This window comes from Salmo salar, chromosome 15, assembly GCF_965601325.2.
Source record: "Salmo salar chromosome 15, fSalSal1, whole genome shotgun sequence".
NCBI classification, from domain to species: Eukaryota; Metazoa; Chordata; class Actinopteri; order Salmoniformes; family Salmonidae; genus Salmo; species Salmo salar.
Genome location: NC_138305.1, coordinates 48,604,701 through 48,632,331, shown reverse-complemented (window position 1 = coordinate 48,632,331; position 27,631 = coordinate 48,604,701). Strand labels below are relative to the sequence as shown.

Genomic DNA, 27,631 nt, shown 5'->3' with positions numbered 1-27,631 from the left:
TACTGCTTATCAGACGTGCTTTTTAATCAGAATGACTGATTAATAACTGGCATTTCTACGTGAATTTGGTCAGATCCCCACAAAGCTACATTAACCTTTGATTCTAAACATTCATTAAATATGTTCATTAAATTCAAATATTAACACAATTTGTCGGTTTCAACATTTAAAAAATAAGCTTTTTTTATGGACATTAACATAGATATGACATGTGAAATGAATGACTATTTTAATACAGTATTGGCACATACAGTAATACAAATTCAGAAGTTTCTGGAACGTGATGTCAAGAAGTTTAGCTTTTTTGGGATAACAGTCATGGTTCTGTGTTCAAGCCCCGGTTTGCCTCATTAGGATCAGCTTGGAGAGGCCTAGTGGCCAATCTGTCAATTTAGGGGACCCCTTATTAAGGCTCAAGAGAACCCAGAAATAAAAGTTCTCTATATCCTCTTAAAAGTAAAGATAGCTTGTCTAGCAAAATAATGGCTTTCAGACACATTCAGCTGGACAAAAACTGAAAATAAAATCCAAATTAATTTCCCACTTTTACAAGTCATAATACAAAAGCCTGACATTTCTAGACAGCTCAGAAACCCCTCTCTCGAATAACATTTTTTTGGACAGCTGCGTCATTACACCCCTCAAAATGACATCACTGCCAAGGTTCCTCGTGTGGGCGTTCCTTATAAAATGTATTTTGCAGCTCTGCCTGTTCATCACACACCTATATGATGTGTAAGTGACATCATACTACGTCATACTTCCAGGGTCATGTTCCGGGTCTTTCAAATGGGCTTCAAGATTATATAATCAAATTCATGAAAACACGCTCATTTAAGATTTACAGTGGGTTTCAACATTATTGACACCCTTAATAAAGATGAGCAAAACCGACTAAATAAAAAAGAATAGTTCAACTACTGAGCTACAGGTAACTGCCAAAATAATGGAAACACTTGAGTAAATGAGGGATACAAAGTATATTGTAAGCAGGCGCTTCCACACAGGTGTGATTCCTGAGTTAATTAAGCAATTAACATCCCATCATGCTTTGGGTCATGTATAAAAATGCTGGGCAGGTGATTATTTTGGTTACCATGGTTATGCCCCCATATGATGACAATGCCCCCATCCACAGGGAACGAGTGGTCACTGAATTGTTTATGTAAGCCATATTACATGGCCATCTCAGTCACCAGATCTCAACCTAATTGAACACTTATGAGAGATACTGTGAACTTGATGCAGCACTTTTCTACCAACATAGCCATGGGAAGTAGGGTTGCTGAGGGTGCTGCAGCAATCACATTAGATCTTTTTTTTTTAGAGCGGATCTGATTGGTCAAAACACCAATTAATTAAAAAAAATTGGGCTGGCTCTGTGAACGCAGCCTTAGACAAGCAACCCAATTCTGATCTTTTTTTCATGAATTGGTCTTTTGACCAATCAGACCAGCTCTGAAAAAGACCTGATGTGAAAAGATCTGATTTGATTGGTGAAAAGACCAGTTAGTGGAAAAAAGATCAGAATTGGGCTGCCTGTTTAAATGCAGCCAAAACACAGCCACGCTGACATCCCTGAGTATTTTCTATTTTCTCCTGCAGCTCAGTTAGGATGGTTAGCCAGATGCTCACAGCATGGCCGAGGGAAGATGTTTTGGGTTGGTAGTGCTTATCAGGGGATGCTGCAGGACCCCTACTTCCCTCGGCTAAGCCTCACAGTGCCAGGGTGACATGATACGCCATCCACCGATGAATTACCGTACTTGACCATGCTTAAAGGAATATTCAGTTTCTTGGAATTTTTTTGTAACCTCCCCTAATCTGTGTAAATTGGAAATTTATATTTTACAACAAAGACAACATGGACAAGACCAGCGCTATATTTGATCTCAGAATGTTCAGTAAATAACTTTATTTCAATCATAGTAAACATCTAAAAATGACATCACATTTGTCTACATTTCTGATATTTGGATATACAAGTTCAAATAAATCCTTCAAACTAACTTTTAAGACCTTGGAATGAGCTTTCTGAAAACATCGCCATCTTACATATAAAGCTATAGACAACATAGTCTGTGTCGATGGCAGGGGGAAGTCTTTTCAAATACATTATTATTCCTTCATCTTACAAATGTTATGCATGTTCAATGAAAATATAGCGCCCATTTCATTTAGTGCTAAAAAGAGTTCATGACACAGAACAAATGGTGCTTCCATTAATGGGTTTGTTCACTTACTTAGGCTGTTGTTTATTGACCCAGACAGATTTAAATACATAGTTGGTTATTTAGTTTGTTTCAGCAACCTCTGACTAGCGTTTAGCATTTCCAGAAATCCACTGCTTTTCCTAGACAAAGCATTATTCAACAAACTATTTAACCAAAACTCATCCAATCTAATCACTGTTCCTAATTGCTCTATCAAACATGACCTAACTGGGAGTATTGCTAACAGAGATTTGATTGGAGGAGAATGAAATCAGGTAGAAACTGCATTTAAGCAAATTCTTATGAAAAACAGTGGATGTCTGAGGTACATTGTATATGATATACTAAACCCAAATATTATATTATTACATAAATATAAATAATACTCCTGAAGGTCTATGATGTGAAAAAGTCTACTGGCACATAGCACTTTATGTCAAGTAAAGGAATAAAATAACTTGATTGTAAATAAAAAATAAATGCTTGTTTATGTGCGAGTGGCTGGTCAGGAAGAACACATTTTATTCTGGATTATGATAAGGAAAGAGTGTTAATCCCTTTCTGCATTTCTTATTCAAAAATGAATAACAGATCCCTTATAAAGAGTAGGAGAGGTGATGTAAAAAGCATAAGTGATCGTAGATCAGTAGTCCTACTCAGAGACATGGCTGTTATATTTCATGTCATCCTGTCCTCTGTTTGTTATTTGTGTCGTAGGTCTACTACTGTGGAGCCTATGTTTCACTCCAAACAAGAAGGGAAAAATACATATATTCTTATTATTAACAATGATAAAATGTTGCAGAGTATAAAAACTGTTTAGGGTTGATCGACAACAGCCTAGAGAAGTGTAAAAATCATACAAATGTTTAATTTTGGTGAAACTAACCCTGAACAATTTTGCACTAGATGCGTACCAACCAAGACAGTTTTATTTAAGACAACAACAAGAAAGAAAATTGCCTAATCAATTTCTTTCTTTGCATTAGTAGTGCTTTAAAAAATACATTTATATATTTAGTGTAACTGAGTGCATGGACAGTCTACTATGAGTGCGAATGCAGGATACATAAATTATATTAATAACAAAAACATTAAATTAAATGAGTTATTGCTCAGAGGCATGTATAGGCCAATGTGCAGCTAGCCATGTTCTAAATGAGGTAGGCCTAATTGTAGTCATAACAACAATCCCTTTGCTACGCACTAGATAGAAACCTTGGGAGTGTGGCACCATCATTGTGCTAGTTGGTACATAGGATAAAACATTGATATGACAGCTTCCAAGAGCAACCAATCCATTTACACCACAGATCTCCAAAAAACATTGGCCAGCTTCAATGCTACAACATTTGCAAAATGGGATAAACACTAATAGCTCAATGAGCATGGTCCCAGGAACCAATGGGCCGGGCCAGAGCCAGAACACACGTGGGTAAAGCGGCGTTTTGAAAATGTGTCATACTCTGATCGGTTAGAGATTGATCCAATCGCAGATGGGTTTTTTAAACAACACTTCTCATTTTGACATCACCACAAACGACGTCAAAGATGGCAGTCTCAGACTGAAGTATGCAGCAAACGATAAAGCAGCGGAAGAATTCCATTTTTGTCGTCAGGCAAAATATCAGTACCATTGACTTACATTGGATTTGTGCCACAAATGCTCAAAAGTTAGCATTTGGAAACAGTGGCCCGGTAAACAAAACTAAAGCATGGATAGCTGTCAAACCTTGTCCATAGACTGATCACAGGTTAAGGAATCAGATATCATTTTGTAATTTGGGCGAACTATCCCTTTAAGTTAAATGGAGCATTGTGTGCCACCTCTTTCTTATGCTTCTCTTATGAGAGTTTTGAGCAATGTCTGGCATTTTCCATGCACCAGTATCACAGATGGAACAATGAGACAGATATTTCACCAGATGTATAAATGTGAAGCATCAGCTTAGCATCCGGCCCAGTGGCCGACAGTGGGAGAAGATGGAACGAAATGGATTTTGGCCGGCATTCTGCTAATTTCCTAATCGGTGAAACATTTCATCTCAATACAGTTTTCTGTTCCCAAAACTAGAATCTATTACAAACAGAGCGGACAAAGTTTTTTAGACTTTTACCCTTTGCCAAAGTAAAAAAAAAAGGTGTTTAGGAGTGCAAAGACGAATTGAGTTATTGCACACGCGCACTTCACAGTGTAGGCGTTCCCTAACGGAAATATGCAAATTCATGCTAGAATGCGCCAACAGGATCTCGCTAGCTCATGCTTGGCTCTGCCCACCTCCTTGCTTGTTCTGCCCACTATGACTCATTTGTTCCCATTTGAAACGACGTGCTGTGGTCTATCTTGGTTTAGTCATAAAAAATCTTTGCCGGTATGCTCAGAACCAAAACATCATTACTCTAAAATGTACATGCATTCAGATGACAAGATATATGCTCAATCTGCTACAGTCCAGAAGTCTCCAAATACTCCCTTTAGTCTGATTAATGAGCCTGCTCAAAGTTCGACTTAATATAGAAATAATACTGAAAGAAGATGAGTTAACTTAAAATAAAAGATTTGGGAATCCCTGAGGTAGGCAACACAGCCAATGTTAAATCAGTGATGGAATTACAATCAATGTCAAACTGCAGTCTTGTAACACACAGGGCAGTTAAACAACATTCCTCTTAGTCTGATCCGTGAGTCTTCCTCTGGCCTGAATACGGGACTGGAATAGGAACAGGAACTGGTGAGTAAAGTGAAGGGAGAACGTAAATTGAGGATCTGTATCCAACTTTGTAAAGGCCAGGTGGTATATCTATGCCTGCCTATGCGACTGACACTTCTCCCTCCCTGTGCTATCAACGCTCGCTCCGTTACTACTGCCTTTCTGAACTGCCTCGACACCTTGGCCTATCAGCTGTGGAAGACCATCGTCAAGTCAAGACCTGCCATTGCAAGAACCCTGCAAATCATGCCTGAAATGAGAGGCCTCTCTGAAAATGAGCTTTCCTGGCAATGACCAAAACAAAGAAGTTAGAATAGCCTAATGAATGAAACTAACACCAGTGGCTCACTGGTCAGTCAATTACAACTGCTCTTGGACACGACAGTCCTCCCATTTTGACCGTGCCCTGCAGGATCCCTAAAGCCTGGGAGGTTTTATGATAAGCTGACTGTGATCAAAACCAACAAAGCCCCAGGTTCCGACGGTATGCCACAGCAGATCCTCCAAGAATTTACCTGGGAGTTGAGCCAACCCATCTCTGACATCCTCAATATATCATTCCAGCAGGGGAATTCCTCTCCCAGTGGAAGACATCACGGTCGAGCCAATCCCTAAGAAACACCCCCTGTCAGTCAACCAACAAAACAAAGGAGTAACAAAACCTTATATTTTGGGTTATGATAGACAGACAGTTGTGCTAAACTCATCATACTCTTTAAGAACCAAAGGGTACATAACAACAATTTAAATTACCATTAAACAGCTTTCCAAATCCCAAACTGTAGCTTTAGATGCTCCCAGGCTATTTACTTATTTTTCTTTGTATTGTTAGAATAAGTCCCTTGTTCGTCCTTTCATCAATTTATTTATATAGGCCTATGCCATTTGTATAGTCATGGATTTCCGTTTGTTTTAGAATAGGGGTGTAAATTAGCTTTGACTAAATCATGCAGGTGGGGGTTATTGTGTTCAGTGCAAAAACTAAACGCTATCAAGATAGAAACACAGTCTTTGCAACAGGTTGAAACTATTATCTTTGTTAAATCGTGCAGTTGGTACCATGCATGCCAATGTACTACCCTTCATGAATATATATATATAATTTTTACTTTAAGATTGGGGACCAAGACATTCATTCAAAAGGTAAAGTAGCCAAATGACGCACAGTTGACGTCAAATTGGAGAGGAAATTACGTTTTTCATTATGGCTGCCTGACATGCAAAAGTTCAACTCAGTGTTTCCCCTAGGATTTTTCTCAGCAGTGGTGGCAAAGTTAGTGGGTGGTGGCCGTGGTCAATGGCGTGGTTTTAGAGGCACTCCTATTAGCCGCAGAGACAGCATTTAGCTTTTTTAACGCACATTTTCACCAATTCTACACATTTTGTCATGGGGCAGCGATAACATTTTACAGTTTTAAATCTAGTTTCCTGCAATTCTACACATTTTGTCATGGGGCTGAGAAAAATTGCAGTTTCAAAGTTAATTTCCTGCAATTCTACACATTTTGCCATGGGGCTGAGAGAAAATGTGCAGTTTTAAAGTGAATTTCCTGCAATTATACAAATGTTTTACACACATTTGTTCTTATGCTATCGGAGTGACTCAAACATTATAAGAAAATCAATGGGGGCCCCATTCCATGACATTGTTTGAATTTTAGATTCTTCCTGACTGTCTAGTTATACTTTTGGTGATTGTTAGTTCTCAAAGATTATCTCAGAAAAAAATACATTGAGTGTACAAAACATTAGGAATCGCTTCCTAATACTGAGTTGCACCCCCTTTTCCCCTCAAAACATCCTCAATTCATCGGGGCATGGACTCTACAAGCTGTTGAAAGCGTTCCACATGGATGCTGGCCCATGTTGACCCCAATGCTCACCACAGTTGTGTCAAGTTGGCTGAATGTCCTTTGGGTGGTGGACCATTCTCAATACACACGGGAAATTGTTGAGTGTGAAAATCCCAGCAGCATTGCAGTTCTTGACACACTCAAACCGGTGCACATGGCACCTATTACCATACCCTGTTCAAAAGCACTTCTATATTTTGTCTTGCCTATTTACCCTCTGAATGGCACACACACAATCCATGTCTCAATTGCCTGGTCAGTGGAAAGAGCATGTTTTGTACAATTACTGTATATTGCTCCATTATCTTTTCTACATACCTCATATCTCGCTTTAGTTGTTTAAGTTAACACTGAAAATGTTCTAGCATCCCAAAATTATGTAAAAATAAAAAGAATAATATTCTAGTATTTTTTTATTTTTTTGCAGTGGCGGCCACAAATGCATATAGGGGAAACACTGATTTAACTTCAAAGCAAACCAGCAGAAATACAGATACCAATGTAGAAATATAGCATCAGTCTCTGTGACACATTATGATTGCTTAATTTCCCTTAAAAATACAAAGTTGCAAATCTTTTAAAGGGACAATTCAAGATTTTGGCAATTAAACCTTTTTCTACTTACCCAGAGTCAGATGAACTCATGGATACCATTTGTATGTCTCTGCATGCAGTTTGAAGGAAGTTTAAGGTAGTTTCTGGAATTTGAAATATCTCCAGGATGTGAGTGGAGCAAGTAGCAGAGCGTGCGTAATTTCGCAGGAGCATATTTAAAAAATGCTCAGGTACAGCTTCACAAGCTCTGGGCATGCTCTGCCCAGCATTTTTTATTTCCTTTATCACTGTTCTTTTAATTAGACATATTCTATTGTATTTATTAAGCCTACCCCACCACTAATGAGCAGAGGTGTTGATATGACTCAACCAAGAAATAGGTCACACAACCTGTGTAATTGATAGCAAGACAACGAATGAGCACATGCATCAGAGATATTTAGATGTTTAAATAGGCTATTATTATTAATTTTTTTTTTAAAGAGTAAGTTTGGAACAGTGCTAAAGAAAGTTGTCTATCAACTGTAAAATGTGAGCACAACAGAGCCACAGTTACAACTGATCATTAATAGATTAGAGAAAAAGCAAGTCGTTTTTTTACACAGCAGCCGCATATCATCAGGTAGGTCCTTGTTAAATAGCCTACGACATGTTGAAATGCTGAAGCTTCTTACGATAGCCTACTTCAATCCAAATGGTACATAGTTACGAAAATAGACGGGGTGTTTTTTAAAGTATCTTTCTTTTTTTCTGTGAGCGCTGAGTGATTTTTTTTTTATGGAGTGGGAAAATGACATTGAGTGCTGGCGCGGTGCGCAAATACTACTTTGTGAGCGATGAGTGGGATTTCCAACCGCTCAACTCTGCACACATACTCTGATGCAGAGACAAAAATATCCAAATATCCATCATATCCATGAGTTGACTCTGGTTAAAAAAAAGGGCTCAATTGCCAACCTCTTGAAATATCACTTAGAGAAAAAAAGTTTTGCCAAACTTGTCGTTCTTGTGCAAATAAAATGGATGACTAAGTCAAACATATGCATGCAGAACAAGGTATTAAGGTAGCCTACTCCACACTAAGGCAAAGGAATGACACACTAGTGCATTCATTGTCTTAATAAGAAGTATAGGACAAGACACAGCCAAACACTTCTGATCAACCTTTCAGACATTGTAATATTTGTTTGTTCTAAGGTTGGCATATGTGGTATGTGAGGCAAGAATTTGTATTTTTGCTCCAGGAGGTGCCGATTGAAACCGCTAGGGGAACTTGGTTTATTCTGTATTTTATCTGAAATAATAACTTGCATTCATCAGGGAAGGGTTCTAAAATTGCAAAAATTAAATTAACTTAGGGTGAAAAAGTATATAAATACAGGGCACATCAAGATGTTGACCTACAGTTGTGTTACCTTTTAGTAACAAATTGTGTTTGTTATTCAGTGAAAAAGCAAATAATTCTTGCTCAAAATATTAGATCATTAATAAGGAAATTTTAAAACAAGGCCCAACTTCACCAAAAAAAGTGAAGGCCCACTATTGAAAGAGTAATGCAACTATTTGTTTATGCTTGCTGTTATTTATTAAATCGCTTAAAGCAATCTCTGGCCTAATATAGAGTGCCTTCGGAAAGTACTCAGACCCATTGACTTAATCCACATTTTGTTACATCCTTATTATAAAATGGATTATATAAATCAAAATCCTCAGCAATCTACACACAATACCCCATAATGACAAAGCGAAAACAGATGTAGAAATTTTTGCATATTTATTAAAGATAAAAAAACTGATATCACATTTACATTAGTAGTCAGACCCTTTACTCAGTACTTTGTTGAAGCACCTTTGGCAGAGATTACAGCCTTGAGTCTTCTTGGGTATGACGCAACAAGCTTGGCACACCTGTATGTAGGGAGTTTCTCCCATGCTTCTCTGCAGATAATCTACATTTCTGTCAGGAAGGAATGGGAGCGTTGCTGCACAGCTATTTTCAGGTCTCTCCAGAGATGTTCGATCAGGTTCAAGTCCGGGCTCTGGCCGGGCCACTGAAGGACTTTCAGAGACTTGTCCCGAAGCCACTCCTGCATTGTCTTGGCTGTGTGCTTAGGGTCGTTGTCCTGTTGGAAGGTGAACCTTCACCCCAGTCTGAGGCCCTGAGGCAGGTTTTCATCAAGGAGCTCTCTGTACTTTCCACCGTTCATCTTTGCCTCAATCCTGACTAGTCTCCCTGCCCGTGAAAAAAATCCCCACAGCATGATGCTGCCACCACCATGCTTCACCGTAGGGATGGTGCCATGTTTCCTCCAGATGTGACGATTGGCATTCAGGCCAAAGAGTTACATCTTGGTTTCATCAGACCAGAGAATCTTGTTTCTCATGGTCTCAGTCTTTAGGTGCCTTTTGGCAAACTCCAAGCGGATGTCATTGATGGAGTGCTGCAGAGATGGTTGTCCTTCTGGAAGGTTCTACCATCTCCACAGAGGAACTCTAGAGCTCTGTCAGAGTGACCATCGGGTTCTTGGTCACCTCCCTGACCAAAGCTCTTCTCCCCCGATTGTTCAGTTTGGCCGGGTGGCCAGCACTAGGAAGAGTCTTGGTGGTTCCAAACTTATTCCATGAAATTATGATGGAGGCCACTGTGTTCTTGGGTACCTTCAATGCTGCAGACATTTTTTGGTACCCTTTACCAGATCTTTGCCTCGACACAATCCTGTCTCGGAGCTCTACAGACAATTTCTTCAACCTCATGGCTTGGTTTTTGCTCTGACATGCACTGTCAACTGTGGGACCTTATATAGACAGGTGTGTGCTTTTCCAAATCATGTCCAATCAATTGAATCAGTTTTTCATTTTTGTATGAATTTGCAAACATTTCTAAAAACCTGTTTTCACTTTGTCATTATGGGGTATTGTGTGTAGATTTTTAGAATAAGGCTGTAACGTAACAAAATGTAGAAAAACTCAAGAGGTCTGAATACTCTCCACTGTATACTCTCCACTTATCCAAACTGCATTCGGACAATTAATTTAGAATTAAAGGCACATGCTTTTAAATGGAATTACTGGAGACTGAAAACACAATTGTATACAAAAGTATTTAAGCAAATGTATGGCCATCAGAGGGCAGATATTAAAAGAGGGAGTTAAAAAGTTCATAGCTACATACATGTATGCCTGAGTTCAACAGCACTTTGCCCGAAGATAGTCAAAAATGGCAAAACTACATAGTAAGAAAAAAAGCTAGCTCCAAATTATGTTTTTGTAAGCATTTTCTTCTGGGAGTTTATTTTTAATTGACCTTCCTCAAATGACATGCTATGATTTATAACATGATAATATGACAGCATGTAGGCTAAAATTAAGACTTCAGAATAGATAGCCACAGGGAAAACTATACAGAACAATATTTCATTTCAAGAATTTCCCTGCCATCGAGTAGCCGTGCAGCTTTTAAAATAGCTGAGACACGGCTCTGGCGCATGAGAATGCGTACATACGCCACTTTTTGCATTTATTTGTAAATACCCTGTGTAATTAAATAGCTGTACAGAGACTTTTGAATATGTGCTAGAGGGGGAAAACATGTGAATGCATGCATCCATAATGACACCCAGCATTACATTTATTATGAGGACAGTAACTAAGGTGGGGATGTTTGTAAAACATTCTTACATCTTAAAAGCAAAGTTTAGCCTACTGTCTGTATTTAATGTTTTAATTGTGTTAAATTGAACGCAGTATAGGTGTCACATAAGTTCAGTGATGCAGGCTCTATTATTTTTAAAGGATAAGGTCACTTTAGTTTTTTTCACCAAATCTGTATTTTGGATGTAAATGACATGTTATTGAAGTACCCTGACACTTTTTTTTTGCAATTTCACTTGGTTTTAAGAAACGTACGCCACCAGTGATATAATTCCTCATGCTCATTCAGCAATTGCAGGGGCATGATAAAACATGAACAAAGGCTCCCACACCTAACGACTTGGTTTTTAAAATGATATGAGCAAAAAGTATTCCACTTTATTTGGAATGGCAAGTCAGACAAAATTAAACAGGCCTATTTATATAATGAATATTCGGAGGGCAGAAATTATTAAATATTAAAGCATTGGACCTCTCACTAAAGGCTTCAGTCATACAAAAACTATTCTTAAATCCGAACTGGTTCTCTAGCAGATTAGTAAGAAATGGTTCACCCAGAGTTAAATAACGGCCTTTTCCCTTCATTCACATTACAACCTCTCACTTTCGGTTATTTGAAAATGAAATCATCTCCAAAATATCGCTATTTTTAAAACAAGCTGGTTGAAATTTCAGCTTAATCCACCAGAAAAGACAGACCAAATATTAGAACAAATATTATGGTAGAACTCAAATGTAGTAATTGATTTTAAAAAAAATCATTATTTGGGGAAAAAACTATAAAAAACTAATCTTTGTAAATGATATAATAAATAGGACTGGTGTAGTTGTCACACATGCAGTTAACAAAAAATATATGGAAATGTCTGCTCTATCCAAAATTACAAACAACTGAGTGCAGCATTACCACAAAAATGGAGGAGACAAGTGGGAAAGGGGAGAAGGTAAGAAACGTGTCTGTCAGTCCTGCATTAAAGACCAAAATTGGCTAAATAAATAAATAAATAAATATATCAGTTTCATTTATAGACCAAAAAATGGACAGCTGCGCCATACAGGTTGCAAAATAGCTCGGAGGACATTTTCAATGTACCGATTCTATGGCACAATGACACCAGATTAAAAACATAGTTTTTCTATTTAAATTATTATACAACAATTTTGCAACCAATAGAATGTTATATGTATGGGTGATACACAAATCCCAGCTCTGCAGATTTTGCTGCGAAGAGTCAGAATCATTAGATTACTTGTTTTGGTACTGCCCATATGTAGCTTGTTTTTGGTTGCAGGGTCAGGAATGGCTGAAAAATTGCAACATTTAATTGGAGCCAACTCTGCAAATAGCACTGCTGGGTGTTTGAAAAGTCATAGTCAATAGTAATTTATCTTTGCTTATTTGAGCTGTTCTTAGCCCTATTTGGTAAAAGACCATATTATGGTACCTTCTGTACACCACTCCTACCCTGTGACAACACAACTGATTGGCTCGATCGCATTAAGAAGGAAAGAAATTCCACAAATGAACAAGGCACATCTGTTAATTGAAATGCATTCCAGGTGACTACCTTATGAAGTTGGTTGAGAGAATACCAAGAGTGTGCAAAGCTGTCATCAAGGCAAAGGGTGGCTACTTCGAAGAATATAAAATACATTTTGATTCGTTTAACACTTTTTTGGTTCGTACATGATTCCATATGTGTTATTTCATAGTTTTGATGTCTCACTATTATTCTGCAATGTAGAAAATATCAAAAATAAAGAAAAACCCTTGAATGAGTAGGTGTCTAAACTTTTGACTGGTACTGTATATATTTACAATAAATATAAATGGGGGATTGGAAATGATGCAGACAATTACATTGCTAGAAGCCACAATATATCTGCAATATTAAAGCTGATTAAAGCAGTAAAGTGACTTTATGCGCAACATTACATTCTACAGCGACACTTCTCTGTGTAGCCCGCACATACGCACACGGAAAAGTATAGCTCGAGTCACACAACATGGAATATAACGTTGCGGATAAATTTCGGAATGACACAATTGCATGTGTATAACATCTAAAGACCTGCATCACTATACGGCGTCACTTTTAAAACGATGTATTTGGGTGTTTTTGGAGCCTTTGTTCATGTTCTATCATGCCTCTACAACTGCTGAACAAACATGAGGAAGTATAATCGCTGGTGGGGCATGTTTCTCAAAACCAAAATATATATATTTTTTAAGTGTCTCAGCGCTTTTTTAACATTAACGTTACATCCAAAACACAGATTTGGTAAAAAAAAAGTGAACTTGTCCTTTAATACCTTTATTCATGTATGTAGTAATATAACCTACACAGTAGATGGCATGGTTTACGCATATTCAAAGCACTCGTAATCTAGATTCTTAACATTTTTATATGTAGATCAGAACGGTCCTTTCCTACGTATTTCAGAAACACTGGCCAAAAAAATCTGTCGGATTTATATGATCCTGGATTGCAAAATAAGGGATTACAGAATCCGTATAATTTTGATCAAGATTAAACGTTTTGAAAAACCGGGTCCAGAAGATACAATATTGAGCTTGCTTCATTGGAAAATCTGTGAGGAACAAATACATTTTGACAATGAATATGATTTTATATATATGTATATATGTTAGGCATTCTAAAGCTAAAAATTGCTAAATTTCCCCTGAGGACATTTTAAGTCCTGGATAAACCATATTAAAAAGTATGGTGCCTATAAAGACACTCAAGTGCCTTCACACTTAAAATTGGGGTTCTGTGAGTACTTTTATATTTCGTTTCTGTTTTGGTAAGTAATAAGTACTACCATAAGTTTACGCAACAACAATAGGTGTCTCGCTCTTTTGAAATGTGTAACATAACTCATTTCTTTTTAGATGCTCCAGCTTCTACCCTGCTCTGCAGGTACTTATCCAACTCTGCCTGTTTCTTCACAGCTTCTTGCGAGATCTTTGGAGCACCAGGGAAACACACCAGCACCACACTCATGTTGTCCCGGCTTCCCTGTTCAGAGAAGAGAGTTGAGCAGAGAGGAAATGCAAGTTATGCATTTTGCTATAAAACATGCTTTTGTAAAAACTCTGAAATGATGGTTATTTGAGTGGATTTACATGGACATACTGTATGTAGCGTGAACAAAATCACAAGACGTCTCTTGAATGCCTTCAATTGACCCTTCTCCAAGCCCCGCCCCAGAATTTTGGGCAACTAATCGTAGCGCTCTAATGGATAGCAACGACTGACACCTCAGACAAGCTCACATTTGAATGGCATGAAAGCCAGTGAGGGCTATGGCAACAAAATATGTTTTCCTCAAAATGTACGTTTGAATTGCTAAATAACTGAACAGTACACCAGGAGTACTTGCTACTGTGATTATTGAAAAGCAGAGTCTGTTGGGAGTATTTTTTTCTAATCCAAAATTATACATTTGTTACATTATTTGCTAGCTCAGCTGGTTAGATGGTCTCATTGACAACAACATGTTGATACGCTAGTTAGCTAGCCACTTAATATAACTTGTTTTCTCAAAATGTTAGCTAGCTAAGTTAGCAATGTTATGAATACAACTCCCATCTGCTATCAACATTACAATACGATTTGAGAGCACTAGTTAGCTCCAAAAGTGGTTATAGCTTTGACTGAATGCTGACAGTGAATTAAGAAGCCATTCAGTGGCTAGTTACACTACAAACATAATTTATACAAGTTCCCGTGAAGCAACTTTAATGACAGTCCACCACAACATACCAAAGAGTTTCCTGATTAGCAAGGGGTAGTCTGCGTTTCATTTCTTTGTGTAATAGAAACACAGTTTCACCAGTGCTTGAATGGGGAATTGGGCTTCCTGGGAAAATGTTGTCCGAGCTTGCAAGGGGGGCGGACCTTAGCGAAGGGTCAATTAGTAACTCTAGAATGTAATAAATTCAAGGCATATATTAAATATACAGCACATTACATTTTCTAACAGTTCATTCAAAACTTCAGTCAAAAACCAAGCCAATGTTTTTAAATTGGATTTGTGTGGGGAGGAGTGCACATTTAAATGAGAAAGGACATAGAATTGGGATTGAAAGCGGTGTTAAAGCGCCTACTCTTGTGACAAATGCCATGGGATCTTTAGTGAAGAGTGGAGGGCCCGCCAACACTACTTCCAACAGCATTGGGTCCCGTCCTAGGATTGACCAGGCCCAACACTGCTTAGCTTTAGAGGCAAGACAGCAGTGGGATGCAGGGTGGTATGGCTGCTGGACATCTAATTTGATATCTGATAAAAAAGTCTTGAAATTGAAGCTGGCAAACACTTGAATTTATCTTGATAGCTTTGTGAGGTACCACTAACTATCTGTGCTTGACTGTCTGGCTGATTTACAATCATTATTTAACTGAGCCATTTACACTGAACAAAAATATAAACGCAACATGTAAAGTGTTGGTCCCATGTTTCATGTGCTGAAATAAAAGATTCCAGAAATATTCCATAAGCACAAAAAGCATATTTCTCTCAAATGTTGTGCACAAATTTGTCTACAGTGAGCATTTGTGAGCATTTCTTAGCCAAGATAATCCATCCACCTGACAGGTGTGGCATATCAAGAAGCTGATTAAACCGTATGATCATTACACACGTGCATCTTGTGCTGGGGACAATAAAAGGCTAAAATGTGCAGTTTTATCACACAACACAATGCCACAGATGTCTCCAGTTGACATGGTGACTGCTGGAATGTCCACCAGAGCTGTTGCCAGATAATTGAATGTTAATTTCCCGACCATAAGCCGCCTCCAACAGAATTTAGCAGTACGTCTAATCGGCCTCACAACCGCAGACCAGGTGTGTGGGTGAGCGGTTTGATGATGTCAACGTTGTGAACAGTGTGCCCCATGGTGGAGGTGGGGTTATGGTATGGGCAGGCATAAGCTATGGACAACGAACACAATTGCATTTTATCAATGGCAATTTGAATGCACCGAGATACTGTGACAAGATCCTGAGGCCCATTGTGAGGACGATTTTTTAGATGCATATCTGTATTCCCAGTCATGTGAAATCCATAGATTAGGGCCTAATGAATTTATTTCAATTGACTGATTTCCTAATATGAACTGTAACTCAGTAAAATCTTTGAAATTGTTGCATGTTGTGTTTATATTTTTGCTCAGTATACTAAAAAACAATACAGTCCGCAGAAAATCACAGTCGTTTTGTAGTCGAGTCACTAAACGTCGAGTCCCAAGTCCCCTGTGCTCGAGTCACGAGTCCCTATGGCTAAGTCCGAGTCCAAGTCTTAGTCACCAATGGTTGAGTCACGAGTCCAGTCAAGAGTCCCTATGGCTGAAGTCCGAGTCCAAGTCTTAGTCACCAATGGTTGAGTCACGAGTCCAGTCAAGAGTCCCTATGGCTGAAGTCCAGTCCCAGTGCTCAAGTCCTGGTCCAAGTGCTCAAGTCTGAGTGACTTGGTCTGAGTTTTGAAGTTCGACGTGGTTCCAGTCTCTTCTATTTTTCTGTTGCATATTTGACATTGCGCCACAATCTTTGCACCATCGGTTGAAAAACTTTTGAAAGCTAAACTAATGATTTGGCGTGCTTTAGACATATTTGGCATTTTGGTTAGTGCTGTTTTTTTGCTCGCTCGTACTGCCGTGTTGCTGTCTCAATGCTCGTCTGTTGTTAGATTCGCGCCTCTATTGATTTGGCTCGGATTTGGTATAAGAAATCTGCCAGAACTTACTAGTATCCGGCTGGCGGGAAGACTTTCATGAAAGCATTGAAGTAACGCAAATATCTTTCTCCTGTTGGCCAATGGTCATAATCGCCTCCAATATGCAATAGCTTATGAAACAAATACATCCTTCATACACACATATTTTTTATATATTGTTCAATAGTTATGTCAAATCAATAATGATGTTTTGAAGGGATGAATGGTCTCTAAACGGAATTGGCTATTGCTCCTGTTAGATTTACCAGATTACTATTTACAATAATTGTAACATGCTATCAGCTACTTTTTTGTAATCGGCAACTGATATTTCTGTATGTTTTTTAATGCAGAGGGAAAACTAACAGGAGTCCTGTCAGAAACTGGCTATGGTATGCAGGTGGGAAATTGGGAGGGTAGAGCGAGACAACAAATTCAAAGACAGCCTACTTTTCTATACTCAAGGGGAGAGGGAGACAAATAGACTGTTGTTTTACTATTAAACTCAGTACTATTGTTTTCAATTTCGTAAAACAGTTTGTATTTCTTAACCAGGCAAAGATAAATAGTAGGCTGGTGCCTGGTGGTTGCGGGGAAGCAAAAGAGTCGCTTGCGCGATGTGTAGCTTTCGATCGAAGGCGGAGCGAAGCCTACCTGTCTGCAAACACACATTGCTTGCTTGCCCCACAGCTCACCAGCTGTTGTGGGCTGTGTGTGGCGCATCCTTCCCACTGCTAGAGAACAGAACCCTCACTCCACCCAGTAGTGCTAATATTCTGCTTATCATAGTAGCCTATCTGGTTCAAGTGCAAATACAAGTGGCAAGAAGTCATAAAAATCCAGGAAAACTCCTGGACTCGAGTTGGCCCATAGTGTTCCATCTCTGGGAAATATGCTGTAGTAGCCAATTCAACAGCAAAGCACACTTAAGTAGACTATTCAAATCTCCTCTCCATTGTAAAACGTTATCTAGCTGACCTTACCTTGTATAAACATGTGTCAACAATCTCATTGCACACTCTCTCCAAGTCCTCTGTCACCTCTAGACGTAAACGCACAAAGTCACATAGCTCCTCATTGGCCATCACATCCCAGATGCCATCACACGCCAACACAACAAACTCGTCATCCGCCTCAGATCTTTCAATCTCATACACCTCTGGCTCAGGCGACACAAGCTGCTCTGTGGGGCCCTTGCCATGTACACATTTATAGTCAAAGTCACCAAGGGCCCGAGACACAGCTAGCGAGCCATTAACACGTTGAATCATGACAGAGCCACCGGCATTCTGGATGCGCTCCTTTTCCAATGGATTGCTGGGCTTGTGATCCAGCGTAAAGAAATGGACCCGGCCTCCCCTGCTGAGGAGTGCCCGTGAGTCGCCACAATTGATGAAGTACATGTGGCGAGGTGAGATCATGACTCCCACTGCAGTAGAGCCGCTGCGGTCCGCACCATGCTTACGCTCCGAGATAGCTCGCATCTGCTCATCAATCTGCAGGAAGCCAGTGCGAATGCCACTCTTCACACTCTCCACAGATGGCTCGGGTCCATGCCTGTCCAGAATTGCCCTGCCCTCCTCTTCTCCACCTCCTGGTCCTGCACCCCCACCCCTGAAATCTGGGTTGCTGGTGATGTGCTCTAGCAAGTGCTCGCAGCAGTAGCGGGCCACCTGAGAGCCAGCATGGCCGTCATACACGGCAAAAAAGGACCAGGGGTTGAGGCCATGGGGCAGGCCAATGACAGCCGTGTGTGTATCCTCCATCTCTACCCGCCAGCCCTGCATGCTGCTCAGGCCATAGCGTAGGCCGTTTCCTTCTCCGTGGGCATTGAACTTCTCCATCTTTGGCTTGTCCAAAAATGCCCCCATTTCTTTTTTGGGTAGCTTTATCCTATAAAATGATAACAAGAAAAATGTGCTAATCAATTAAGTTGCCTTTGCAGAACAATCAAAAAAATGTAAGTGATCATGTTTGTAACTATTTCTTTCCTATCACTGTCTAGGCCAGAGGACAGATTTACTTTTGTGGTAGCACAAACACTATTTCTTCTTTGCCTGAAAGGCAATTACTGCTGAGCAAAAATTTGTCAGAAGACATCTGTCTAACGATTAACATGCAGTAAACTAAAGCATGTAATAGTTTTGATGTGTGCACAATGTTAATGCACAGCACAATCACATTCTTCTCTTATTACTGACAACGGTCTGTAAATCAAACATTCAATTGAACACTGTCATTCCACATTCACGTAGTCTGATTAAACAGGCTGTAATACAAAATTAATTGGTACAGTATATACAGCCTGAAACTAATACCTGCAAAATCATATAAATGTTCCTTACAAGCCAGAATGTTGAATAAAATTTAATTTAAACTTACTCTTCTGGTTGTCTTTGCGGTTTGTCCTTCAACTGCCCAAATTTTTTGACAGAATATTCACAGGAAAGTATTGTATAGTTTTATATATGATATTTGTTTTCCTTTCGCCAATAGATATTGAACCAAGCCTGCCATGACAATGAATATATTCTGAATCAGGGGAGGCTGGAGAACAATCCACACATTATTTGAATTGAATTTTAAGTTTTTTTGAAGATTGAAAAAGGTTGATTGTTCTCCATCCTCTCCTGATTCAGAATTTACCATTTTCATTGTCTTGTCATGCTTGGTTCAAAAGCTATTAATTATAGAACCAAATATCAAATATTAAAACTTTCTCTCATCAATAGCTAGTGAACCAAGCATGTCATGGCAATGAAAATGGTATATTCTGAATCTCTTCATATTTATACATTTTTTTAAACAAAAAAGTCTGGATTGTTCACCATCCTCCCGATTCAGAATATACCTTTTTCATTATCATGGCATGCATGGTTCAATAGTTATAGATGGGTTAGCTGACAACATCACGAAAATGATGTGTGCGCTTCCAAGGGGCAGAAGTCAGCATGTTGTGATTCTGGATGGCCAGATTGCTAGCAAGAATGACAAGAAACTGTGGGGAATCGTAAAAAAAAATGTTTTAACCATTATTTAACTAGGCAAGTCAGTTAAGAACAAATTCTTATGACGGCCTACACCGGCCAAACCTGGACGACGCTGGGCCAATTGTGCGCCGCCCTACGGGACTCCCAATCATGGCCGGTTGTGATATAGCCTGGATTCGAACCAGGGTGTCTGTAGTGACGCCTCTAGCACTGAAATGCAGTGCCTTAGACTGCTGCGCCACTCAGCTTGTTAATCTTGTTATTGATAGCATGTCTTGTTTTGAGGTGTTTTGACTGATTTCAGGTCAATGCAAATATGGCTAAAATTCGCTAGCTAGCTAACCAAAACATGTAACGATGTACACTACATGACCAAAAGTATGTGGACACCTGCTCGCCGAACATCTCATTTCAAAATCATGGGCATTAATATTGAGTTGGTCCCCCCTTCGGTGCTATAACAGCCTCCACTCTTCTGGGAAGGCTTTCCACTAGATGTTGGAACATTGCTGCGGGGACTTGCTTCCATTCAGCAACAAGAGCATCAGTGAGATCGGGCACTGATGTTGGGCAATTAGGCCTGGCTCGCAGCCGGCGTTCCAATTCATCCCAAAGGCGTTCGATGGGGATGAGGTCAGGGAACTGCGCAGGCCAGTCTAGTTGTTCCACACCGATCTCGACAAACCATTTCTGTATGGACCTTACTTTGTGCACAGGGGCATTGTCATGCTGAAACAGGAAAGGGCCTTCCCCAAACTGTGCCACAAAGTTGGAAGTACAGAGTAGTCAAGAATGTCATTGTATGCTGTAGCGTTAAGATTTCCCTTCACTGGAGCTCAGGGACCTAGAGGGAACCATGAAAAACAGCCGCAGACCATTATTCCTCCTCAACCTAATTTTAGTTGGCACTATACATTGAGGCAGATAGAGTTCACCTGGCATCCACCAAACCCAGATTCATCCGTCGGACTGCCAGATCGCGAGGCGTGATTCATCACTCCAGAGAACGCGTTTTCACTGCTCCAGAGTCCATTGGCGGCGACCTTTACACCACTACAGCCGGCGCTTGGCATTGTGCATGGTGATCTTAGGCTTGTGTGCGTCTGCTTGGCCATGGAAACCACTTTCATGAAGCTCCCGACTAACAGTTATTGTGCCGACGTTGCTTCCAAAGGCAGACGAGTTTTACGCGTTACACGTTTCAACACTCAACCGGTCGCGTTCTGTGAGTTTGTGTGGCATACCACTTCGCGGCTAAGCCATTGTTGCTCCTAGACGTTTCCACTTCACAATAACAGCACTTACAGTTGACCAGGGCAGCTCTAGCAGGGCAGAAATTTGACAAACTGACTTGTCGGAAAGGTGGCATCCTATTTTAGTGCCAAGTTGAAAGTCACTGAGCTCCAGTAAGACCATTCTACTACCAATGTTTGTCTTTGGATATTGCATGGCTGTGTGCTTGATTTTATACACCTGTCAGCAACGGGTTTGGCTGAAAAATCCAAATCCTCTAATTTGAAGGGGTGTCCACATAGTTTTGTATATATAGTGTATTTGAGAGACAAGTGCTCATTGTGCAAATGTATTTATGTTTTCAATAAACATCGGAGACTAAATAAAGCTTACTAGTTGTCAATAATCTAAGCCAGCCCCATCTGTTTTGCCCCATAGTTGCAAACGGCTCAGTTTTGTTGCTAAACAACCAACAGGTCTATTGACGAGAGAAAAAAATACAAACTTTACCTGGGTGCTGAACCAACCATATACCTACTGGCTCTCTAAAAAGTCAGGTAAACAATACTTTCCAGTAGATATTTTGTCTCAATTTTGAAGCAGCTGAAGGACAAACTGCACAGACCATTGGTAGAGAAAGTTTAAACGTAATTGTATTCAAAATTCTGGCTTGTAAGGGACATGAACACGATTTTGCAGGCATACGTTTCAGGCTGTGTATAACAGCCTGTTTAATTAGACTACGTTCACAGCATCCTGAATGCACCGCTAGATAGGTGGAGGTTGATGGGAGATGGGTGGGATAAATGGATGAAGGGAAGTTGGAGAGATTTATGGATAAAAACGGGTTAGAAATGTTTATGGATGTCAGGTTTGAGGGGTTAATGGATGGATAGAGATTGGAGGGGTATGCTTGATGGATGACAAAGCTTCAGCGTACAGTTTAATAAGTAACTAGCTATGATATTAAAACTGAATATCAGAATATAGGCCTAGCATACACCTAGTGGAGCTTTCTTGATGAAACAAACATACTGATGATGTAATACACAGCTTCAAATCACGTTAAGAGTAACGTAGTTAGCGAACGTTAGCTAGCTAATGTTGCTGTCATCATGACTTGTAATTTATTGATAATTAAATATATCAACAGTAATGCTTATTACTGTACCTAGTTTTGAGACAATTTCGGATGCATTTTGCCCCACTGCTTAGTAGCTCGCTAGCTACATTTGACTCTTGCATGGAAATATTACATCACAAGCTCTGTTTTGTCACAACGCCCCTAGCTAGCTTTAGCTAGCCGGTTAGCTAGCTATCTAACGTAAGTTAGTAACCTTACGTCGTAAGGTAGAGCTAGCAAGCTACCTTGGTTGGCATGCAACAACAAAGATGCTGCGTAACGCTAACTAAAATGAACTAGCTACTTACCAAATCCTCTAGTACCTATGGCTATAACGTTAGGGAATTCTGGCAGGTAAACAAACTGCTAACTTATTGGTTAAAAACCTAGCTAAAGTAGAATCTGAAAAAACAGATAGTAGTGGAATACTGTGAATGAAACGCCAACGTCAGTGCCTTGACCACCGTCAAGTGAGTAGCTTTAGCGATGAGGAGCAATAGGCGGTTCGTCTTCAAAATAAAAGTCCCACATTGAACCCAATGACGTGTAACCCATTGTCTTACGTCAGATAGCCTGCACTGAGAAGGCTTATGACTCATTTTGTTGCATCTTTTTTGGCATTGTATTCATGTAAGAAAACTGTGTCAAGACATCAGTAGATTTATAATTGAACACATTTATGAAGATCTTACACTATTGTGGAGAGATGTACTGCTTGGATTCTTTACCTATGATAGAAATAAGCTGAAACATTTTTATGTAATTAATTTCATTATTCTTTTGGAATAATGATAATGATAATGAAAATTTCATATTCACAAATGTAAATTTACAAACAAAAAAAAACACATTTTCTTACCTTACAAAAAGAAATTGAACTGTATTTTAAGACAATTAAATACTCTACTAACAAAAAAAGCAGTTAGAATTTTTGTGTATAAGTGTCCCTTAAGGTATAAGTGTCCCTTAAGGTTCTTATGTAATGTGATATTGTACCCCTTACCCCAATTGTCCATTGTATATTATTCATATATACTTGTGTTCCCACATGTACTTCCTGTATTGATTTGTTGTTAATAAAATAACATAATAAAATGACTCATTTAATCAATAGACACGTTGATTAACTTTTAATAAATAATTCATAAAAAATTAAAGGCTTGTAAAAAAAACAAACATTTTAAGACCAATAATAAAAAATACAATGTTGAAACTGGTATGTTCAGAATATTGGCCTGTAAATGGGGGGAAAAAAGTGCTTTGTAAAGCACTAGCGGTTCTGGGGGGGCCAGTGCCCCTGTGACAACAATTTTAGACCCCTTGTGGCCCCCCTAAATGTGGAGTATGAAATCATTTTTACATAACACATTTTTGCTATCTTTCTTTTTTTACATCAGTTATTAGACAGTGGCAACGCAGAACAGTCATTTAACCCACACATTTCTAGAGCGACGGCTTTAGGCGGAACACAACAGTATCGTACCTCATGCAAAACGATATAACAACAATAATGTCTAATGTAACTGGCCCCTCTAACAGTACAACTGGCCCCAGCTTGGCCCCCCCAGTTGAAATGGTCTAGAACCGCCACTGTTGTAAAGTAGCATTCAAAGTACTCAATAGGGTCTGTACAACAGATGCAGTGGCAGGATTTGAATGGGTGATCATGTTGCCACGGAAAACAGATTGCCTCCATTCGAATGCAAAATCTATCATTTGCATTCTGGAATATCTGAAGAAAGTTTTAGAATCGCTGCCAGTGGGCAGCTGGAAGCTGTATTTGTAGAACGCTACTGTGGTCCACTGCGCCAGCTCACAATCATGTAGAGGAGGCTACAGCGTATCTCAACGGAATTATTATGTGGAATATAATCAACGGACATAGGGGTTGATTCATTTCACGTTAGGGCAAATCAAGTCTGACATTTTTAAGTGGAAATTACAAACTTTAGAAGCTTTATAAAGCCTTGAATACACCACAAGTTTGCCTAGTGTTGGTGCTCCTACAAACAGCCTATTACTGTATAGCCTAGTGGATCTACGAAATCAGGCTGGTTTAGACTCAAAATAATTAGCTAGCTTGTTAGTAATGCAGTAGTATAAAGCTGTCATTTACATTCAACAACGTAGTTATGGTCTGATCTGTTTTTGACAAGTAACAGAGCAAATGTTTAGTCCATTCACACTTTTCTGCTGATGGAATAATGCTTTACTGGTCATTACCTGCATCCGTAATGGGTCAGCGGTCAAACGACCTCCACTCATCACTGTCAAATGCTCCCTGAAACATTTCAGTGAGCAAGCCTTTCTAATCGACCTGGCCCGGGTATCCTGGAAGGATATTGACCTCATCCCATCAGTAGAGGATGCCTGGTTATTTTTTTTTAAATGCCTTCCTCACCATCTTAAATAAGCATGCCCCATTCAAGAAATTTAGAACCAGGAACAGATATAGCCCTTGGTTCTCTCCAGACCTGACTGCCCTTAACCAACACAAAAACTTCCGGTGGCGTTCTGCATTAGCATTGAACAGCCCCCGTGATATGCAACTTTTCAGGGAAGTTAGAAACCAATATACACAGGCAGTTAGAAAAGCCAAGGCTAGCTTTTTCAAGCAGAAATTTGCTTCCTGCAACACAAACTCAAAAAAGTTCTGGGACACAGTAAAGTCCATGGAGAATAAGAACACCTCCTCCCAGCTGCCCACTGCACTGAGGATAGGAAACTCTGTCACCTCTGATAAATCCACTATAATTGAGAATTTCAATAAGCATTTTTCTACGGCTGGCCATGCTTTTCACCTGGCTACCCCTACCGTGGTCAACAGCACTGCACCCCCCACAGCTACTCGCCCAAGACTTCCCCATTTCTCCTTCTCCCAAATCCAGTCAGCTGATGTTCTGAAAGAGCTGCAAAATCTGGACCCCTACAAATCAGCCGGGCTAGACAATCTGGACCCTTTCTTTCTAAAATTATCTGCCGAAATTGTTGCTACCCCTATTACTAGCCTGTTCAACCTCTCTTTCGTGTTGTCTGAGATTCCAAAAGATTGGAAAGCAGCTGCTGTCATCCCCCTCTTCAAAGGAGGGGACACTCTTGACCCAAACTGCTACAGACCTATATCTATCCTCCCCTGCCTTTCTAAGGTCTTCAAAAGCAAAGTTAACAAACAGATTACCGACCATTTCGATTCCCACCGCACGTTCTCCGCTATGCAATCTGGTTTCAGAGCTGGTCATGGGTGCACCTCAGCCACGCTCAAGGTCCTAAACGATATCGTAACCGCCATCGATAAGAAACAATACTGTGCTGCCGTATTCATTGACCTGGCCAAGGCTTTCGACTCTGTCAATCACCGCATTCTTATCGGCAGACTCAATAGCCTTGGTTTCTCAAATTATTGCCTCGCCTGGTTCACCAACTACTTTTCTGATAGAGTTCAATGTGTCAAATCGGATGGCCTGTTGTCCGGGCCTCTGGCAGTCTCTATGGGGGTGCCACAGGGTTAAATTCTTGGGCCAACTCTTTTCTCTGTATACATCAATGATGTCGCTCTTGCTGCTGGTGAGTCTCTGATCCACCTCTACGCAGACCACACCATTCTGTATACTTCTGACCCTTCTTTGGACACTGTGTTAACAACCCTCCAGACGAGCTTCAATGCCATACAACTCTCCTTCCGTGGCCTCCAACTGCTCCTAAATACAAGTAAAACTAAATGCATGCTCTTCAACCGATCGCTGCCTGCACCTGCTCGCCGTCCAGCATCACTACTCTGGACGGTTCTGACTTAGAATATGTGGACAACTACAAATACCTAGGTGTCTGGTTAGACTGTAAACTCTCCTTCCAGACTCACATCAAACATCTCCAATCCAAAGTTAAATCTAGAATTGGCTTCCTATTTCGCAACAAAGCATCCTTCACTCATGCTGCCAAACATACCCTCGTAAAACTGACCATACTACTGATCCTCGACTTCGGCGATGTCGTTTACAAAATAGCCTCCAATACCCTACTCAATAAATTGGATGCAGTCTATCACAGTGCCATCCGTTTTGTCAACAGAGCCCCATATACTACCCACCACTGCGACCTGTACGCTCTCGTTGGCTGGCCCTCGCTTCATACTCGTCGCCAAACCCACTGGCTCCAGGTCATCTACAAGATTCAGCTAGGTAAAGTCCCCCCTTATCTCCACTCACTGGTCACCATAGCAGCACCCACCTGTAGCACGCGCTCCAGCAGGTATATCTCTCTGGTCACCCCCAAAGCCAATTCCTCCTTTGGCCGTCTCTCCTTCCAGTTCTCTGCTGCCAATGACTGGAACGAACTACAAAAATCTCTGAAACTGGAAACACTTATCTCCCTCACTAGTTTTAAGCACCAGCTGTCAGAGCAGCTCACAGATCACTGCACCTGTACATAGCCCATCTATAATTTAGCCCATACAACTACCTCTTCCCCTACTGTATTTATTTATTTATTTATTTTGCTCCTTTGCACCCCATTATTTCTATTTCTATTTTGGACTTTCTTCCACTGCAAATCTACCATTCCAGTGTGTTTTACTTGCTATATTGTATTTACTTTGCCACCATGGCCTTTTTTGCCTTTACCTCCCTTATCTCACCTCATTCGCTCACATTGTATATAGACTTATTTTTCTACTGTATTATCGACTGTATGTTTGTTTTACTCCATGTGTAACTCTGTGTTGTTGTATGTGTCGAACTGCTTTGCTTTATCTTGGCTAGGTTGCAATTGTAAATGAAAAATTGTTCTCAACTTGCCTACCTGGTTAAATAAAGGTGAAATAAAAAAATTAGGCTACATGAAAAGTTATCAAAATATATTAACAGCATTACATCTTTTTAACAGCATTAAAACAATTTGGGCTGACTAAGGCTGTGCGCTTTTGCGGATGACAGACCGCTGTATCACGCAAACATGCTCAGGAAACTCTGCCAGAGCATCCCATGCAAGTTGACAGTTAAACAAACCAACCCGGCACTTCTCCCTGGCTGTCTGGGCTCATGACATCAGAGCATTAATATAAAATGTTAATATCTTCAGCTGTCTGTGAGTGATGGAAAAAAAATTGACTTCGGTTACAATTATTTGAATAATTCAATGAATGTTTTGTGCACAAAGGTGGTTAAAGTGTCTTATTAGGAAATTTGACTTCACTATTGGGCCATCTATAGGAATTCTCTTTTTGGGCCAGATTTCAGTTAAACTCCATTACCGAAGCTGACCTGTAGGTACTCTTCAAAGCGTCTTTCCAGATCAGAACCCTGGGGCCTTGCTAGAGAGATGATGTTTTGTTTTTACAAAGTTCTCACTGTCGCAGTGTGCGTCTGTTTATGTTTCATAGCAAATCATGCTGCAAGATAAGTTGCAGCAGACAATGCTCTCTAATGGGTTTAGAATTTGGGAAAATTGACAAGTGGATGCGTGTGTGCATCATGTGTGCATCATCTAAATTCTTATTTTGCCCAAAACAGTGGTAGACTCGAGTGATCACTGTCTAACACATCAGCAAGTAGCCACTCGACTGCTCAAGTGTTAAGTTTGAGA

The 27,631-nt window shown here is 39.9% G+C and overlaps 1 protein-coding gene across 1 annotated transcript; it reads right to left on the bottom strand.

Annotated features, from left to right (window-relative positions):
• On the bottom strand, positions 1-22,549 carry ppm1ab (protein phosphatase, Mg2+/Mn2+ dependent, 1Ab). The gene is made up of 3 exons (XM_045695773.2): positions 22,360-22,549; positions 17,689-18,598; positions 1-14,006 (listed from the first exon to the last, which is right to left on the bottom strand). The coding sequence occupies exons 2-3, from the start codon at positions 18,574-18,576 to the stop codon at positions 13,866-13,868; spliced, it is 1,029 nt and encodes a 342-aa protein (XP_045551729.1). The 5' UTR covers positions 18,577-18,598; positions 22,360-22,549; the 3' UTR covers positions 1-13,865.
• Positions 22,550-27,631: the final 5,082 nt, after the last annotated feature.